At 41.4% G+C, this 20,102-nt stretch overlaps 1 protein-coding gene across 1 annotated transcript; it reads right to left on the bottom strand.

Moving 5' to 3' along the window:
- Positions 1 to 4,806: 4,806 nt before the first annotated feature.
- On the bottom strand, positions 4,807 to 16,568 carry LOC103721208 (sphingosine-1-phosphate lyase). The gene is made up of 15 exons (XM_008811313.6): positions 16,254 to 16,568; positions 16,118 to 16,163; positions 15,136 to 15,287; positions 14,971 to 15,030; positions 13,956 to 14,180; positions 13,719 to 13,860; positions 12,570 to 12,620; positions 12,339 to 12,430; positions 10,256 to 10,382; positions 6,870 to 6,885; positions 6,091 to 6,198; positions 5,953 to 6,007; positions 5,730 to 5,876; positions 5,297 to 5,375; positions 4,807 to 5,193 (listed from the first exon to the last, which is right to left on the bottom strand). The coding sequence occupies exons 1-15, from the start codon at positions 16,439 to 16,441 to the stop codon at positions 5,071 to 5,073; spliced, it is 1,611 nt and encodes a 536-aa protein (XP_008809535.4). The 5' UTR covers positions 16,442 to 16,568; the 3' UTR covers positions 4,807 to 5,070.
- Between the last annotated feature and the right edge of the window lie 3,534 nt (positions 16,569 to 20,102).

Here is a 20,102-nt window from a genome sequence, read left to right as displayed (position 1 = left end):
GTCAAGGCAATCGGCTCGGCAGGGGTGCCGAGCCGAGCTGGTCGCCCAATGGGGTGCCCTGTGGCAGGGTCGCTTCTAATGCTCCTGGTCGGCGCCCTTTGGTCGGCTCTTTCTAGCCGAGCGCCTTTATTTCGCGCGCTTTCCTCTCTGGTCAGCGCCTTCTGGTCGGCTCCTTCTAGCCGAGCATCCCTACTTGGTCGTTGGTTGGTCCGAGCGCCTCTTGGCGCTCCGGTCGGCACTCTTGGGCCGAGCATCTTTTCAGATCGGCGCTCTCTAGCCGAGCACCCCTCTGGTTGGTGCTCTTTGGTCGGCACTCTTCGGCCGAGCGCCTTTCCGGTCGGCGCTTTTTGGCCGAGCGCCTCCGTGGCGGTATGATTTGGGGTTTTTCCCCCAACACTACCCCCCGACTTCCGAGTTCCAGTTGGCTACCAGCTGGAGCGCGGGAAGTAGCTTTAGTTGGGCCGTTACGAATTCCGAAAATTTTAATTTATTGCGCATTTTGAATTATCGGACGCTTCGAAATGCCTTTAATAGGCGGCGTCTCGCTTCTTTTGTCGCACGGGCTTGCAGGTCGGCTTCACCTGAAGTCGGTGGACCATGACCTCCAGATCTATCCCTGGCATGTCTGCAGGCGACCATGCGAAGACATCCATATTGTCCCGTAGGAAGTTGACGAGGCGACTCCTCTCGTGTTCGCCAAGACCAGAGCCGACCTGCACGGTTAGCTCGGAAAAGTTCTCTCGTAAGGGAACTTGAATTAACAACTCACCAGGCTCTACCCGCTCTTTCTGGGGGTTGACCCGTGCCTCCATAACTTCAGTTGAGGGCTGGTCAGTCGTCGGGGCAGGCACCTCGGCTGGTTGTCTTGCTTCGTGGGTCACTAGGTAGCATCGTCTTGCCACCATTTGGTCCCCTCGAACTTCACCGACTCCCTGGCTGGTAGGGAATCGCATCAGCAGGTGGTGAGTTGAGACCACTGCTCGGAGGGCGTTGAGTCCTGGCCTTCCGAGGATGGCGTTGTAAACCGAGGGCAGGCGTATTACAAGGAAGCTCATACCCACGGTACTTTCACGAGGGGCGAGCCCGGCTGTGACCAGAAGGTCGATCTCGCCCTCTACTGGGACTGAATCCCCAGTGAATCCAACTAGCGGAGCATTCATCCTCCATAGCTGTTCTTTTGTCATCCCCATTTTACAATAAGCACCAAAATACAAAACATTCGCCGAGCTTCCATTATCAACCAGGATGCGTTTTACATCAAATTTATTTATGATCATGGAGATGACCACGGCATCATCATGGGGAGTTTTGACTCCCTCTAGATCATCATCTGAGAAGGAGATGGCTTCAGAGGTGCACGGGCGCTTCGAGGAGGCTTCTTCCCCTGAGGCTTTCCCAGCCGAGGTCCCGCCTTGGATAGTGTTGATGACGCCGGCGATGGGCCTGTTGGCATTTGAACCTTCAGGCTGTGCTGCTCCTTCGGCTGACTTCTTCCCTTCACGCCGGCCTTGCACAAACCGATCGAGCACCCCTCGGCGGATGAGTGCTTCGATCTCATTTCGGAGCTGATAACAATCCTCGGTATCATGGCCGTGATCCCGGTGGAAACGGCAATACTTCTGGAGATCACGCCGGATTCTGGTGTCTGGCTTCGGAGGTGGGAGCCGGATGCAATCCCGACTCTCAATCTCCATGAGGATTTCAGCCCGAGGAGCATTGAGGGGAGTATACTTTTCATACCTCCCTTCGGGTGCACGGGCCTGCAGTGGGAACCTCGGGCGGAGTGGTGACCTCTGCTGTGGCGGTCCTCTCAACCGGGGTGGACTCTTCGGGCGGGGCGGATTCTTAGCTCGTCGCGGAGACGGGCTTCTGGGCTGGCCGCGCTCCTCGCGACGTCTCTTCTTGGGGTTCTGCTCGGTCCCGCCCCACCTAACCGCCACGGCTTCTTCTGCCTTGGCATACTTCCGCGCCCGAGCGAACATTTCGGTGAGGTCCGTGGGGAAATTCTTCTCGATCGAGAAGAGAAATCTGTAGGACCGGGCTCCAGTCTTCAACGCCGACATGGCGATTGACTGGTCAAGCTCCCGGACCTCCCATGTTGCGGCGGTGAACCGGTCCAAGTACTCCTTGAAGGATTCTCCCTCCTTTTGTTTGATATCAAGGAGGGAGTCGGATGTCCGCCGCTGGGGCTGGCTGGCGGCAAAGTTGCCAACAAATTGTCTGCCGAGCTGCTCAAAGGAAGAGACAGTACTCGGCTTCAGCCCGGTGAACCAAAGCCGGGCTGGCCCTCGGAGTGTCGCCGGAAAAACTTTGCACATCATGGCCTCCGAGGCTCCTTGTAGGGCCATTAAGACCCGGTAACTCTCTAGGTGGTCAAGGGGATCAGCCTTGCCGTTGTAGGGCTCCACCTGGGGCATCTTAAACCGTAGTGGGACCGGTTCATCTTCGATCTCCGGGGAGAAGGGTGACTTCGTAGTGAACTCGAAGTCGTTATCACGTCTTGATTTTCTCCCGTGGAGTGCCTGGATTTGGCGCTCCAGCTTCTCGACCTTCTTGTCGAGTTCATCATTCTGGAGGATCGCTGCAGTGGTTCGTTCGAGCGCAGGTTGCCCTGGAACCGACTCAGCTTCTGAAGGCTGTGGCCAGCCTCCGTAGCCTCTGGCCGGGTGCTCTCTCCAGAGGGAGGCCTGGACTTGGGAGTCCTGACCTCGAAGGGGAAGTCCGCTTGTAGGAGGCTCCGGTTGAGCTGGAGCCGGAGGAGGCGGTACCGTTGGGATGCCCCTGGGTTGCAAGCTTTGGACAGCGGTAGCCAAGGCTTGCACTTGTTGCACTAGGGCATCAAACTGCTCCGGCCGAACTTGAGGGGTTGACTCGGCCGGAGGTGGTGAGTTCCGAACGGAATGCTCAGGACTGGGTGGAGGACGTCGAGAGGCATTGGAAGCCCCTTTGCTTCTTAGCTTCATGGCAGCGAACTCGGGCCCTTCCTCTAGCGCCAACTGTTGCTGGAAATTGGACCCGGGGGCCGCCGCGAAGCTGGGGAAGGAGGAGCTCCGCCGCGGGGAGGGCGGACGGCGGTGCGCCGGCCGGCTGCGTCCTCCTGTGCCCTCCTGGGGTGTGTGAGAGAGCGGAGAGGAGAGTGCGTCCTGTCCTGTCCCGTCCTGCAAAAAAGAAGCCGGTGGCCGGGCTCCCCGGCGCCGGCCCTCCGATGCTTAAGTCAGAGGGGGCAAATATGTGGAGAGAGCAAGCCAGAGGGTCAAGAAGAATAAGAGGATATTGGTGCTTAATTGTCTGTGCTGTTGTGTTTCGGTCCCTCCTTCCTCTCTTTCCTCCCAGGCTCCCTTTTATAGAGGGATTTTATGTTGCCCGGGAGGTGACAGGGAGTTTGTCCTCTTTTGTAATAATTGGGCACGATTTGGCCCATTAATGGCATAGTGGAAAATAAGGCCGACTCAGACCGGAACCAGGGAGTTGTCACGGTCGATCGGACCTGTTGGAGTGGTTGAACCGCCGGCCGTGGTAGGCCCGGGGTCCATGGATGGTAAGCGCATTTATTACCGAATGAACCGGCGGTCAGGGAGAGCCATACGCTTTGATGGTTCAGTGATCCGGAGATCGTCTTGAGCCGTGTTCATTAAATGACTGAGCGCATCGGAGACTTGAGGAGGTCTCATGCATTAATGGCAGGTCGTGCCAAATACCTGCGGAGATCTTATGCCTTGACGGCTTGAAGATAGCGGCAGGTTGTAGTGGAGTTGTCAAGTCCCTCAGGGGGTTAGGTAGGAGTTGAACATCTGGTCAAGGCAATCGGCTCGGCAGGGGTGCCGAGCCGAGCTGGTCGCCCAATGGGGCGCCCTGTGGCGGGGTCGCTTCTAATGCTCCTGGTCGGCGCCCTTTGGTCGGCTCTTTCTAGCCGAGCGCCTTTATTTCGCGCGCTTTCCTCTCTGGTCAACGCCTTCTGGTCGGCTCCTTCTAGCCGAGCATCCCTACTTGGTCGTTGGTTGGTCCGAGCGCCTCTTGGCGCTCCGGTCGGCACTCTTGGGCCGAGCATCTTTTCAGATCGGCGCTCTCTAGCCGAGCACCCCTCTGGTTGGTGCTCTTTGGTCGGCACTCTTCGGCCGAGCGCCTTTCCGGTCGGCGCTTTTTGGCCGAGCGCCTCCGTGGCGGTATGACTTGGGGTTTTTCCTCCAACACCATCGACCAAGATGATCCCACGCCACGCCATTGTTTCAACCTTGTGTGTGTCCCAGGAAGCTCACTTCCTGTAGCTTCTATTTGGCATTTAAATGTATATTTTGACCGTGTCAATGACTTTTTAGCGACAAAAGGTCCCAATTTTCCTCAATGTGATAAAAATAATTTTCCCAGCTCTCTTAAATTTATCTGCTCATGATCTGAAAAGCAATCTTTTTATGTCACTCTGCACTGATTTCTCTAAACAAACCTTTCCTTTGACGATTTAAACAACTTCAAGTATGAAGGGAAAAGTCTCAGGTAAACAAGGCGCTTTCTCTGCATTTTATTTACCCGAGACTTGGCTTCATGTTGGACAATGGTTTGAATCACTGCACATACATTTCATCTGAGACCACTAATCGACATGATATTTCTCTAAGTGGTGACCCTCAAAGTGCTTTTTTCCGAATTTAATTCCAAGATCAGCCATACTCAGTTCAGACGCCAAATTTGAGCTTCAGCTGCTCACTATAGGACCCTTGGTACACACAATTTCTCGGATGTTTGTCAGCCAAGGAAAAATAAGGATTAACCTGTTGAAATATGTGATGCAACTCTTGTAGAGAGTTTAGCTGAAACTAAACAGAATATGTCATTCCTTCATAAATGTTTAAAATAATTCATTCACATCGATCATCTCCTACCAGGATTATTTATGATGCATAGCATTGTAATGACGTACACCCTCTCTAAGGGATAACGAATGTTGACAGAGCATGTCAGGAAAGTTCATACAGCTTGATAGCTGAATGGCATTTTCCTTGAGCAACGAAGGTAAGAGGAGAAAATTTTAGAAATATTATGACATTTTGTATGGACTGGCACAAGAAGCCAGGACTAGCAGGAGCTGTCCATGAATTCTACAAGTAACTCGTGCACCATGCCTCTATCAGGCATCGTTCCTGCAGCACCATAGACTGGAGCAAGGCCGCCGCTAACTGGACCTGGGTTCTCTTTTACCTACAGATAGAAAGATAATAGAAATAGTAGCAGCAATAGTAGTAGTAATAGTAGTAAGGCAAAGCAACCAAAAGATTTCAAATGACATTTAAAATAGACTTACAGTTCTTACAGAATCTCTCAGATCTCTTAGGAAGTCTTCAAACGTTGGAACATGCTGAAGGGTCACACAAATATGAAGGCTGAGAAGAATAAAGAAACACCGTTAATGGAACATGTAGTGTTAAGGCCTGATATATTTTGTTAACCCCTTCCCCAACAACTTAAGCTTTTGGGATCTAGTAGTTAGGTAACAGTATTAGAGCCAAATGTGGTAGGTTCAAGTCCCAATTCTTTGATTCACTCCCCAGTGAGTCATTCTTGAGTCTTTTCTTTCCTCGGCTCCCTCCCTATTGAGGGGGGTGTTAAAAGTCCTCATATACATGGTTGACTCCTTCCCTAACAACATAAGTTTCTGTGGTCCTGTGGCTAGGTTAACATGAAGTAAAATAATTATGATAAGCTGCAGTATGTAATGCGTTGGAAAGAAAGCCTGCCTGTTAGGTCTCTGCAAAGCATTCAAATGCCACCCCTTTGATGACATTATATCATTGACTTCAAAGATGTTGACAGCATTGGAGCCAAAAGCCACTACTGTCATGTCTGGCTTTCCAACAACAAACAACTCTGGAATCTCCTCTATCCTGCTCAAAACCAGAAAAAAAATTTAAAATATGCAGATCTTGCACGAAACTAATTATTATGAGAAGCACCATTTACCCTTTCTGTATTTTCTTGGATACTTCCATGATCTGCCTTGTATTCTCCAAGTATCCTGAAAACAAGATTAACGTAGTGGTGAAAGGAAGCTTAATGAAGAAATTGATCAACTTCAAGAAGAAACATTATTTTGGTTACCATTCAGTCCTAATGACATCATTGCTGCCCAAGCCCCTGCAATCAATCCACCAGGTCTGCTTCCAGCAATAGTAGGGGAAACATAAAGCCCACCTGACCACTCGGTTACTGTTCAAAAGAAATGAGTAGCATTTGAAGAAATCTATTAAAAGTAACTTTACAAACAAGAAAAGAAAGATAAGCCATTTTTAAAGTTTCAGCATCACAGGCTAGCCACCAAATATGATGAGACAGTTTTGATTAACATGTACTGCAAGATGTTTTCTTTTCTTATTCCTTTATATGTTCTAATACAGAATATAGAAGAATGGTATCCCCAAATGTCAATCTCCATTATTTCATCTGCAACAGAGCTATGGCATCCCAGTTATACTTAATTTGCAGTTCCACTCAGACAAGGCTAATGTGGTGTCTCAGAATTTAATGCCCTGGGAGAAATTGGTTGATGAATGGAAAAATATCTAAGTCATCTGAACTTTACATCTCACATGTGGATATATAGCTTATAAAGAGGATGTTCGATTACTCTACATCAATTCCTAAATATGTGGAGGACTTAAAGCATTGTCTTCCTTCAACACATGAGCATGTAAAGTAACAGCAAGGAGAACTAACATGGCATGCAGCCAGCAGTACTTGTTCCTCAGGTTTTAATATTAAGTGCAAACCTTTCATGTGGGATTTTAGACTGATGATATATTGCAGAGCACAAGAATCAGAAGAAAATCATCTCCATCGATTAAGCATTAAACACTAAATAAGAAAATTAATTAACTTACCCGCAACAAATTGGTGCTGTTGAAGATGAATAGTGATAACCAGGACACAAATTGCACAGCAGGAAGAAAAACAACTGTTAGTACCAAATCATTCAAGGTGCATACAAGAAAGAATATGTATACACAAAGCAGTAAAGACAATCATTAAATGTTTTTCTTCTGATCGGGTAACACACTGAAGATATCCTCCATTTTCTATCTTGGACTACTTTCCATCTGACAGCATATACTCTGAGTATTTGGCTTAAGAATATATACAAACTTCCATACATTAAAGTTTCCCATATGGCCAAGTCAGGAGTTTCAGACAAAGGTTGGTTGACTATGCTAAGCTGCATCTGACTCTTGGATACATCTTAGTGAGCATTACATCCTTTTGAGCTGAGTGGACTTGCTAAGCAATAACATATTTGATTTTTCGACAATATTAGTGGCATTTCAGAGCAAGCTATGACAAATCTGCCTGATTTATCGCATCATTTTATCATAGTGAATATATGGCATTCCAAGAAATAGCTGAAATAACATGAGTTTTCACTTTTATTTCTTTTTTTTTAAAAAAAAGGAAGGTCTCTTTTTTCATAGTCTTAAGATTGCCCTTAATATAAATAAATGTATGGGTCATGCTGATAGATCACTAACATGAACCAGCATTTAGAAATTCAATTCTAAAAGTAGATCTGATAAACTTTTTGTGTTAGTCTGGCTATGGCCTAGCTGAACTAAAAGCCGAATAATAATTTGCATGCACTTATCATTTGTTTAAAAATCTTAATATGTCAAAGTGTAGAGTATATATCCCATCTGCATTTCAGTTTATTTTAAACATTATTAATCAGGGTCTTCGTAAAATTATCAAATTAAAAATAGAATTCATACTGAAAAACCATGGTCATCAGTTTCTGTTATATGGAAACTATTAAGATGCACAGAAATGCAAGACATCACAAATATGAACATCTGAATGATTAATTAATTAGTCTGAAAATAAAAGGTTGTATGACAATGCAAGCGAAGATATTAATAAAACTATTAATAATACCATTCATTTATAAGCATATTCTTAAGATGTCAAATATCCCATTGCAAATTCAGAACTCAGACTTAATCCAACAAGTAAAACCTAATCCAAATAGAAACCCCATTAGCTTATTGGGTTTGTGTATGGATCTTTCTGGATTTAACATGATCCAACTCATTCACTACTGTAAAATGAATGGCCAAGAAGCACTTCTATTAAAAAAAAAAAGTTGAAATGAGCTTTATTGGAAATGTTATAATCTTCTTTGGAAAATTTATCCAAAAACTAAAACTTCAATGTAGAAATGGTGATCTACAACTACTTTCAAGGTTTAAAACAGGGTCGACAGAACCGTCCCGAACCGAGTGGTTCCGGCCATTCCGAGCCGTATCGATGGCTCACTGGTACGGTTCCAGCAACGGAAATAAAACCCGTTGCCAGAGCTGGAAAAGGAGAAGGAAAGAGAAAGCAAGCGGGGGAAGGAGGGAGAGGGAGAGGTCGGGACGCCGCCCCCCCACGGCATCTGCCGGCCCTCCGCTGGTATCCGCCACCCTCCGCCGGCCTCCCTCCCTCTCTCCCCCTTCTCTCTCTCTCTTTTCCTCTCCCACGATACCGTGCCCTCTCCTTTGTTGGTATAGGCCCGACACAGCCCGTACCGACTCGTGCTGCCAGAAAAACAGTACCGGTTCCTCCAACCTTAGTTTAAAATATGCAGTACAAGGGCATACTAGTCATGTAGTGGAATGATACATACCATGATATGCCCCTATATCTGCTCATGATTTGCCAATATGGGGTGGTATGGCATGGTACATACCATAGTAGGTTGGTTTTTTGAGTATTGCTATTAAGTCAGAGCAAGTCACCCCCATTCTGCAGTAGCTTTGAAATTTGATGAACACCAAAATAAATTTGCTTTTCAACATCATCAGAAAAACAAGAAATTTTTAATCATACAATACACATTTTCAAAAGTGAAAAAAGAACAAGATGATGTAACTATATTTGCTCAAAGATGAACTGCAAAGACCAGGCAGTGCAATTCTATATTTCTGCTATTTTCTTGTAATCAGAATTCAGGTTAAGCTACAGAATGACAGCAAAAACTTCCAAAGAACTACACAGCCTATAGGTAGCACAATATGAAAAGCAAAACAACAAAATCGAGGAAAAAACTATGAAATATCTCCTGTATACATACCCATGTGCAGATACAGGATTGCATGGGAACATAAATTCATGATTACATATTTGCATGTAGATGGCATATAAATATATGCCGGGAATCTTGCACATCTTTTTAATAAACTAGTGAAATTATTTTTCAGAAAATTTCAGTATTGATGGGATATATCTCAAGACAATAAGTAAAGCTATCTATTCTCACCTTATGATCAAAAAATAACAAAAAATCAGCACAGCAATAATTATAATCTCAATGTAATAATATATCATTTGGTAATTCTTTTGCTTTTAAGTTTTAAGAGTAAGCTAAGTTTAGAGAAATGGTTACAAATTGTTGCAAACAAATTCTAAGATGAGTTTCCTAGCAATTGTTTTAGGCCATTAAAAATGATGTGATGAGCCTGGGTGACAGGCCATGGACTAGTAGGGTTATTGGTCTTCCAGTCAATTATTTTGCTTGCAATAAATTAAAAATAAACAATAGGAGGCGCCCAGTCAGACTAAGCACTCCATGCATCCCTTGTCTTCTCACCTTCCTCTCTTCTTTCTTTTTTCAATCTTGTCCTTCAAATTTCACTGCTGTATTGTCTACCATACCTCTAGTCTATAATACAGAAGATTTACTGCCCTTAGGCCACAACTAACCCAATCTCGAGGAATTACAAAAATGGACTCTTAAGTCCAACAAAAACAATAATTTGTGACATACAAAATAACTGAATTTATTTTATGTGCCATGCCATTCAAGGCTTGTAACACCAACATGAGAAACTACTATACCAGGCTAGCAACACAGGTCACTCCGATCTTTTCATGGTTTCTTTTTGCTTGCTTTGAATTATTAAAAACAAATAATCTGAAAATTATTGTTGAATCCCCATACTCAGAGAAAACAAAACAGTATAACTCAAGATCAAGTAGATTTCCTAGTGATGGTATCAAAACTGTGTCAAAGTGCATAAAAGAAAAACTAATTGCAAATTTTATTTCATTAAATTAGTCAATTCAAAGATTGTTATAGTATTAATATGAAAGAAACAATTTTCAGATAACAACCCTATAAAAATAATTACATCAAGGAATCTGTAAACAAAATATTCAATAGTGACCAGTGACAAAATATTTGCCAAACTCATGCTAAAGGTTATCTTGCTTAAAGATTGAGAATAGGTTGTATTACCTTTCTGAGTTCATGATTTCTGTAAAGAACTACACTTGTGCCCTTAGGACCTAGTCCATACTTGTGCACGTCAATTGAAATTGATGTAACTCCTTTTACAGAAAAATCAAAAGGAGGAATCGGGTACCTGCATATGAAATGATTTACTGAAGTCATATTGAAGGTCATGAAGACAGCAGCAAGGAAAACAATAAATGTTAGTATACGTGACTGCCCACAAATTAAGTGGTTAAACTCACGAACTTAACCAAATTAGATAAAAACAAAAAAAACCAAAATATTGTTATTTATTAACTCAAGATAATTCGACAAAAGAAAATATAAATGAATGAGACTTATCACACAGCAGAATAGAAAAAGAACAACAAAGATAATTTTTGCTTGTTGCATATTTTTACCATAGAAGAACAGTAAGCAAGTTAACATCACATTGTGTTTTCTTTTTGACTGATTAATGGGAAAAAAGTGATTACTTTTTACATGGGTTCCAAAAGCACATCAATTTAAAGGCAGTCAGTGCCTTAAGACATTGAACAATAATTAAAAACTAGATTGTTTAGTGTGTGTAACAGTTACAAGAATAACTTTGGACCAAAGTGGGACATGATCAACATAAAATTCTTCTATAACTATGATAAGAAGAGAAGAAGATGATAAAAGAAATCAACCTCTCAAAAGTATTTGCCAACTGGCCTTGTGTTCCATGAAAATGCCCCTATGTTCATTCAGTCTGGCACATCTTGGAAGTTATGACCATAAAACCACAACATTTAAGAGGGTATGATGTGGCTAACATGGCATGAACGGGATACAACACTGGGTAAAGAATAACCTCAATACGACTATTTGACGATGCAGGGTTTTCTGATTTTGATTTATGAATCGGGTGTGGATTCCCCCCTCATTTACATTTCACCCAAAGAGAGCGAGTGGGAGGGAAGGAGGAAGGAGGAGGGCAGAGAGGGAAGGAAGAGGGGGAGATGCAGGGTGGATTAGGCAGTGGTGCACCATTGGATTTTCTAGGGACTTCTACTCTTTTTTTTGTAGGATATCTGTATCACCAACGTGTTCTGCAACTTTCTGCAAAGCAAATGACTCTGAGGTTTAGAGAGGGATAAAAAACTTTGTTAGATCATTATAAGGCATTGGTACAAGACATTGGGAAGCATAAATATGAGCAAAGAGGAGACAAAGAAGAGGAAGCTGAAGTTTCATGGGCATTGAATATATGAACAATTTTATTTTTGAAGGAATTGGCCTTGGATAGTAACCAGTCATGAGCTAAGAAGCACATTAAGGCTCATTTCTGGCATTATATAAATGGGGACATCCATGTCCACCTCAAAATGCAGCTATTGTGACATGGTTCAGGAGATCTCCCTCAAACATAAGAAAACTACCCAAAGTTACTCTCAACATGTAAGTGCAAAGAAAATTCCTTCAAGGTGAAAAGCAGATTGCCGGTCAAACATAATAACTAAATGCAAAGTTCCTCCAACATGCAATGCAAAGAAAAGCCCTTCACATTCAGTAAATTCAATATTAAAGAAATAATTTCTCTAATGCATGACCAACAAATTGATCCAATAGCAAGTATTAGGTTCTCATTGCAAGACAGAAGAATGATATTCTCAAGATTGCCACCCAACAGACATTGTGCATAATCACCAAATAACTACTTGGCTACAGAAAGTATTCAAACAATATTCTCAGTGCAGCTCAGGCTAGATGCTTCTTATATTCATCATTGACGAAACTGAATTAATAGCAAAGGTAAATATGGTTCTACCAAATGTCGCTAAAAGTTCTACCCTAAAGCAAATAACTTTTGATTTTCTATTTTATGCCACTAAAATTAAAACATCATTTAGTGAATTAGCAGAGATCAAATGTTGGAGTCAAACGGACAGCCAACAGCAGTAACCGGCCAATGGAAAGTAGATTGCCTTGTTAGGTGGTGATAGGACCTAAGCCCCATTTAGATTCATAATTTTCCATTTCTCATAGAAAAGGAATGATGGTGGTTATAGGTAATTATAAAATATGATGATAATGAATAATTCAGAATAAATCGAGAAAATACCCAAGCTTACGAGCAAATGGCAATACGAAGCCACCGAGACAAAGATCAACATGGAAGCAAATACCATAACTAGATGCCAATTCACCAAGCTCCTGAGTACAATGAATTAGTAAATAAATTAGAATCAAGACAAAAAGCAACAATCAACAGCAAAACTTATCTCTGGTAACAAAGCTCATCATAAATTTAATAGAGACAGTAGATAATACAAACTAGAACAATTTGACGTACTTCAATAGGATCAATGATGCCATGTGGGAACCCTGGTGCAGATCCAATAATCTGGCATAACACAAGAACTAATTAGTTTAGACAGTCACCAATTTTAAGAAGAACTAATTATAAAAATGCAGGTTTTATCCAAATATAACTTGGGTGGTGCTTCTGGTTATATTATATAACGAATGAAAAATCGATTAGATCGCAACTGTTTCAGCTTGCTTGCAGAGGGTGTTTGGCCATTTTCTATTTCTTTCATTTTTCTAATCCACGACCTATATGGTCAATGGATCCAGACATGAATTATGACCTGGATTCAAAGTTTCAAACTGAAGGGTCCCAATTCAGATGACTCCAATCCAACACCATGGCTACTCAAGAAAGAAATACTTCTAAATTCTCAAAAATAGAGAAAGGTGGGGCGGGGCGGGTGTTGGTGGTGGTGGTTATGTTTCTACATGACAGTCTACAACATACATCTAAGTGACAAATATAACTAGAACTAAAATATGTGGGTTTTATATTCAAAATTAATTTAGTTGTTTGACTTGTTTCCAGTCATTCAGAACATTTGAAACTTCAAAATCTTGAACTTCCAGAATAAACTAAACAACTATCAATAAAAGAGGAGTTGAAACCAAAAACTAGAAGGTGAAAGAGTAGGAAAGCTCTGGAATTTCAAAAAATTCCGTACTTTCAGAGGTACTTGAGCTTTCAATAAAATCATGATCTGCTTGAAACAAAAGCAAGAGGAAGCACAAAATATTGTGATGCTGCAGTACATGAAAAGATCCCTACTTTGCGCAAGATTACCTTCAACTGGTACCAGACAAATCTAATGTGTAAACATTTCACTTGATAATTGGAAAACTATGTTTGAAGAAGTCTTTGCACCACAACAATATCAAAGCTAAAGCATGTGCTAATGTAATAAAATGATACATAAAGGAACAGAAGATCAAGAACTAAAAAGCCAGGACTGAAACTTGAGAGGGGTGTGAATGAAAATTAACTAAGGGAACAATAAGTATTATGTTTCTCGTAGCTAAAAAGTCGCATAGGGAACTGAACTTAGATAAGGAGATGGATGCAAAAATTTGGATGTTTAGATATTTACAATGATTATGAGCACAATACATGAACTAGGACATAAACACATACCATTATCGTGTTCCGGTTGATGCATCGCCCGATACCTTTAACATCCGCAGCAAATTCTTTATTTACAGGAACATGTCGTACCTTAATGTTAAAATACTGCGCAGCTTTGTCATATGCAGAATGTGCAGACTCAGAAATTATCCTACAATTTCAGAAATAAATAAGCATTAAATGAACTGTGAAGTCATTGTAACACTCCTAAAGGCATTAAAGACATCACAGCAAATTTTTACACACATTTCTGGTTTTGTGATTCCCTTTTTTGCTCTCATATAATCGCGTGATGTTTTAACAGCTAATAATATACTTTCAGTTCCTCCGGATGTCATGTTGCCACAGATTTGTCCTCCAGATGTCTTCTCTTTACTGCCAAGAAGTGCAGCAGTCATAGCAACCACTTCTCCCTCAAATCGTGCCACACTTTGGAATACATCTTGATGTAATGGATTGGTGTGTGAAAACCTAAAAAATGAGAAAACTAATACCATAAGCATGAATATAGATGGAACCATTTGATTCATAAAAAGATGTTAAATATTTGAAGCAAAAAGAACATATAACAAATTATATTGTTTTCTTATTGAGGCTACCTACTGCTTGATCTTCAGCTTTCGGGTAAATGAACCAACATATCAAAGGGGCAGAACTGAGACCATGGAATTAACACTAAAATATTATCAAGCCCATTCAAAGAATTTCTAGTTTGATCAATTTCCTATCCAACAAATCTTAAACGTAGGTAGGATGAGTTCTTTCAAAGTAGGCTTGGGACTCAATGAGTTCATGAACTATCAACAAGTTCTATCAGTTACCAAGAATAATAGCAAAAGAAAATCACATTGCTCAGTGAGTGCACTCTTGATTTTATATTTGTATATGACACCAATCAAATAAATCAAGCATTAGCACTAGGTAAATTATACGTGCTACACTAGTTGCAAAGAATGAGAATTCCATGGATCAAGAAACATGCAACATCAACTGTATATTTGGTTGAAATCAACATCATAAACGCAATTATTCAACCATGACAAAGTAATACCCGATGCAAAAGGTTTAGTTAAATGACAGACATGCCTGTGTTTATCACCAAAGTCACAAAATATGGATCCAGGATTTAAGAGTAGTCAAGAGGGGTGATCAACAGTGCATATAGCATGCAGAGAGTACTAGGTTTGCATACTGAACATGATCTTGTGTTAAAATGCATTAGTAAATTGAAAATGAGATAACTATAATATTTCTTACTAACATTGAGTACGCCTCATTTGTCAAAGCAAAATGGCCCTCCAACTCAGTTCCCCCAATATAGCTGAATTTAAGTTCGTGAACAGGTTAGATATAGGAAACAAATGAATGAATAAAGGATACAAGTCAAAGTTCTATATGTGACTTCATCAGTTAGAGGCAGACATACACTGTACCGGAGCATTTTCCTTGCCAAGTCACATCCTTACTTTTTGTATCTTCCAGCTCCTGTATAACTCCTCTACCAACTCCAATATTCGGCAACTCAGTTCTCCAGTTATCCTTTTTAGACTTGCTGCCAGATTGTAATTTGTCCACGACCTGATGAAATACTTTGCTGATGAATTAGTCACAAAAGATTTTTCACATTTGGGGTATTTTATTCAGTGAATTAGGAAAAGAGAGAAACCAGAAAAAGACTAAGATTTTCAGTATGCAATAGATAGAAATGAATGCACTACATGGAAGAACATGAATGTCCAAAATTCACCACTTATGCAATTCTGAAATAAGCATTTTAGACTGAGATTGAGTTCTTCAAAATCCCAGATGCAGCCAATAAATATCAGGGCCAAGGATAGCTCCTATACAACCATATTAATTTGACAAGATATTCCTAGTCACAAAATCCAGACCTATGCCAGTCTAATCAGCTGTAGTGTCAGGCACTCCCAGATTTATAATCAGTTGAAGGTATAACCCAACAAACCATCTAAAACTTATCAAGGCCTTCTGTAGAAGAAGAACATACTTAGTTGCATTGCAGTCAAACTGACTTATTATTAGCAACTCCACTATTATAACCAATTTCTAGTCATGTTTCGAGGGAACGGAATCGAAATTTAAATCAGAGAAAAACCCCAAGTTGGCTCCTTTTTCGTTCAGTGATTTCAAAATCACTCCAGCTATACTTCCATTCACCTATACGGTCCTAGGTCCGACAGCACGGTCCGCACCAAAGGTCTTGCTTACGAACATATCAAAATCTAGATTCAACAAGAACATCTAAGAGATCAAAAATTTGAGATTTAAATACATTGATTCAAACATCACACTTCACCCAATCTCTGGTGCGGAAAAAACACCATCCCTCAATTCAAACACCAGATCCACCTAACTACTTCATCTCGATCGATCCAAATAAAACAAACCTTTCTCTTCTCGGATTCGATGTAGCTGCTGACGCCAGGTATCAACCTGCTCCAATCCAAAAAGAATATCAGACCAGAAAACAGAGCAATCCGGAAAAAATCATTCAAACAGGGTACAGAGAGCACAAGAACTCACTTGACGGAGCTCATTAGGAACCCCAGGACCGTGGCTTTGATCCCCTTCTCCTGGATGACGGCGAGGAGGGAGTGGATAGCCCGGGCGAGGAGGAGGGCCAGGATGGGGCCGAGGACGAGGGCGATCGGCTCATACTGGGAGAGGAAAGAGTTGGCCGAGGCGCGGAAGCGGAGCACCAAGTCCTCCATCCCGGCGATCGGGGAAAGAGATAAAGAAGAGGAGAGGGGGGTGTGGGTATAAACATATATATAGGGTTGGCGTGACGGGATTCAACGAGGGAGGGCGGCGCGAGGAAACAGCACGAGGGCCTCGTATGTCTCTCGTGCCGTGGCGCATGGGACGCCCTATGAAGGCAATGATTGCCGGTGAGATCACCGCTGGTTTCTATGCAGCAATGCAAGTGAGCCCTACTGGGTTTGGAGTGGAAGCTGGGCCTCAAGGTGAACTTTAACAGTAGTATGCTAGCAGAAAAAAATAGAAAAAAAATAGAATTTGTGATCCGTGATCATAATTCAGACTGATTACCATAGAAAGACGGTGCATCTGTGGCACAACAGTTATAGGAACGGAGCTCAGAACGGCATGTAAGGATATCACCTATGCAAGAAGTATCAGAGATAAAAAAGAAAAGAGAAGGGTACGAGTATATATATATATATGGTTGGAGTGACGGTATTCAACGAAGGGGGCGCTTCATATGTGTTTATTATGCCGTGGCACAAGGGACACGCTTTATGAAGGCATGATGACCGGTGAGATCACCACCGCATTTCCTCCATCATATGCTTCACCAATAGAAGTTGGGCCACTAACCAATTGCCATGTCAGCAGGAATAGAGCAAAGTAATATAATTATGTGTCCTTAGTATTTGATATTGGATTACTAATGTGTTCATTCGGTAATCCAATTTTGTTCATCTTTCTCTTTGGCTTCAAGAATAGCTTAGATTTGGTTTTACATGAATATAACTGAAACAAGTTTTACATGAATAGCTTAGACTTGGCTTGTTAATTAGTTGGTTGTAGTTAGTTTAAATATTAACTTGAGCTCGGGTTACGCTTTCATTAAATAAACAAAATGATCACAACTACTAACCTACGGGAACTGAACTATTTAGAGTTGGCTCGAGTTTTGGCTCCTTTTGAGCAGTGCAAAGAGTTAAACTTAAATAATATTTTAGCTAAGCTTTTACTTTTATTGCGGATGAACTTTAGCATTTTTGTAATACAACCAAATTGAACCTAAACAAGCTTGCTTGGCTCTGCATATCTGCTGCCTAGAATTCATACGTGGTTGAGATTTTAGCGGGTCGGATCCGGATCTTAAGATCCACTTGTAGCTTAGGATATTCAAGCACACTGCACGTTCCATTTATCCTCACCGGTGGTGTCTAGATGTGGGCTTTCATAATGGTTGATTCCTTTTTTGGCGTTGCCCTTCTTCAGTCATTCGGCGCGGGGGACTCGTACTTCTCGGATCCTTTCACACTTGGGGGGCGGAACTCCGGAAGGGGATCACGTAATGGGATCTTAATACCAAATACCATATTGACCAATCAGTACCTGACATCTACGCAACGCGAAATTAAAATTGAGATGTGACCTGTCCCTGCCAGTAATTTGGCGGAGCTTCTAATTCTTAGGGTCAAAGTCAACTTCAACCAGTCTTCGAGATTGAGGTGGCCCAACGTTAAAATTACTTCATTATGACCGAAAGATCTCCAACTTTTAGCTTGAGCTTAGACTATGTACAACTAACTTTTCTCGTATCCACAAAAATAGAAGTCTCGTGGGTCATCTTTTGATCTCTTTAAAAAAAATAAACCAAAAATTAATAAATAATTATTTGTTAAAAACTTAATATATCTATATTTTTATATTAATTTTATTTTTTAGATTTTTTTGATCATAGCCAATTGTTAGATCATCAGCTCTCTCAATGAGAGGTTTAAGATTCAAATTTAAGTTGTAGCTAATTGTCATCTACGTAATCACAATTTTGGATAAATTTTCTCTCTCCCTTTTTTTTAGAACAGAAAAAAAGATACCATGAATGGACAAAAGCGGCACCTTGGCTTTGAGCATATGCTAGTTTTGGACGTACACTAGCTTTGTTTGCTGACAAGTCTTAACCCTATTGATAAACAAAATAGTATCTCAAAATGATAAGATCTATGTGATTCTTTTGCTATTCTTGTCGCTCACCCACATAATTGTATTTATGGCATACTTGGTGGGAGGAAGTTGAACTCTAGAATGGAAATAAAAAAGAGTGACTCCAATTGAGACGTTTGATTGGGAGAAGTCTCATTTTCATTCTGATTTTCGGAGAAAATAGAAATACCCCAATTCTGCAAAACTCAATCCCTATTTTTTTCTAGTATTCAAATTCTATTCGATTCCGGTCATGAAATCATATTATGTAGTAATTAACCTAAAGCATCTCAAAAGCTTGAAAACCCCATGTTAACCTAACAGAAATGTTCAAAACTTCTCCATCTAAAATTACCTATATAATCTGTCCTAACATAGTTAATTTGATCCAACCCCTTCAAACCTGACTAATTTAATCCAACAGTGATTTAAATTTAGACAAGATTGGTTTGGGTTCCATCAGAAAAGTTGGGACTTATGATTAGGCTGGGAGAAATGTGAATTAAGTTACATTAGCATTAGCCCTCAGCTCCACCCACCTCACCATAGATGTCCATTGATACAATTTCTTTTATTGTACTTAATAGAAAACAAAAGCTTAACGTAAGGTGCATAATACTTGCTATATCTTATTCTTCATTGTTGATGCTATGTGAGGTTTAAAGTTGAATGAGCTATGCACTTGAATTTTAGCTTAACATCTATAAGAACCTTAATGGTTCTTTTGCCACAAAAGCAAACTACTAAACATAGACATTAGTAAAGGCTGAAAGAGAAATAATATAGCATAAACAACAATTAGTCATGGAAGCTCTAAAACCAATGAAGTTTTGCTGGTTTAATATGATAGCTCTACATACAAACATACTGTTGCATGAATCACAGGGTACAATGATGCAGAACAATATGAAGAATTGAGAGAGGAAGAGAAAGAAGAAATCAAACATAGGAATTTACGTAGTTCGGCAATGTGCCTACGTACATAGGAGCGAAACGGCTGTAATTTTTACTATCTCTCAAATAACAAGGGTTACAAGATATTTATAGTTAAACCCTAACCCCAGAGTCCCAATTCCTACCAGCATTCCTGGTAAAATAAAATACTACATAATTATCCCAAAGACAAACGTATCTCATCGCTTCGCTCCGTTTCGTTAGAATACCAGTGTACCACTCAAATAAGAATACCTCAATATGAGCCACTTACTCTAACAATCTCCACCTTGGTGAATATTCACCCCTTAGGAAAAAAGATAGCCTGGGACACCATTTGACGCTGATGGGTTGGAACACCTCCCCTCTAGCACCTAAGGATGTTAACCAAGTCCAAGCAATGCTTGAACTATCTGCAATAACGGGTTTTGTCAACTTGTCTGCTACATTTTCAGAAGTGTGAACTTTCTCAAGCAATATGTCACCGGAAGAAACCAACTGCCTGATCCTGTGATACCTCACATCTATGTGCTTGGTTCCCGCATGATACACCTGGTTCTTCGCCAAATAGATTGCACTCTAATTGTCACAATGCAACTGAACTCCACCTTGCTGAACACCCAGCTCCTTTGTTGCCCAGATAGACAACCCAAGAGGGGGGGGGGGTGAATTGGGTTTTAAAATAATTTGGGTATTTAAAACGATGTGGATAAGTAATTAAAACTAGTGTAAGTTATTTAATTAATTACTATGTGCTGTGAG

The sequence above is a fragment of the Phoenix dactylifera genome, chromosome 4, assembly GCF_051530095.1.
Source record: "Phoenix dactylifera cultivar Ajwa chromosome 4, Ajwa_hap1_PhDact_Kaust_v1.1, whole genome shotgun sequence".
Classification (NCBI taxonomy): domain Eukaryota; kingdom Viridiplantae; phylum Streptophyta; class Magnoliopsida; order Arecales; family Arecaceae; genus Phoenix; species Phoenix dactylifera.
The sequence above is the reverse complement of the archived record's forward strand: the minus strand, read 5'-3'. Positions and strand labels throughout refer to the sequence as shown.

What these genes read in the sequence shown, in the direction of transcription:
- LOC103721208 (XM_008811313.6), bottom strand. Translation starts at nt 16,441, where the DNA reads ATGGAGGACTTGGTGCTCCGCTTCCGCGCCTCGGCCAACTCTTTCCTC. An exon ending in TCGAATCCGAGAAGAGAAAG is followed by an intron (nt 15,288 to 16,117) that starts GTTTGTTTTATT and finishes GTATTTCATCAG; the next exon opens with GTCGTGGACAAATTACAATC. An exon ending in TCCAAGAAAATACAGAAAGG is followed by an intron (nt 5,877 to 5,952) that starts GTAAATGGTGCT and finishes GGTTTTGAGCAG; the next exon opens with GATAGAGGAGATTCCAGAGT.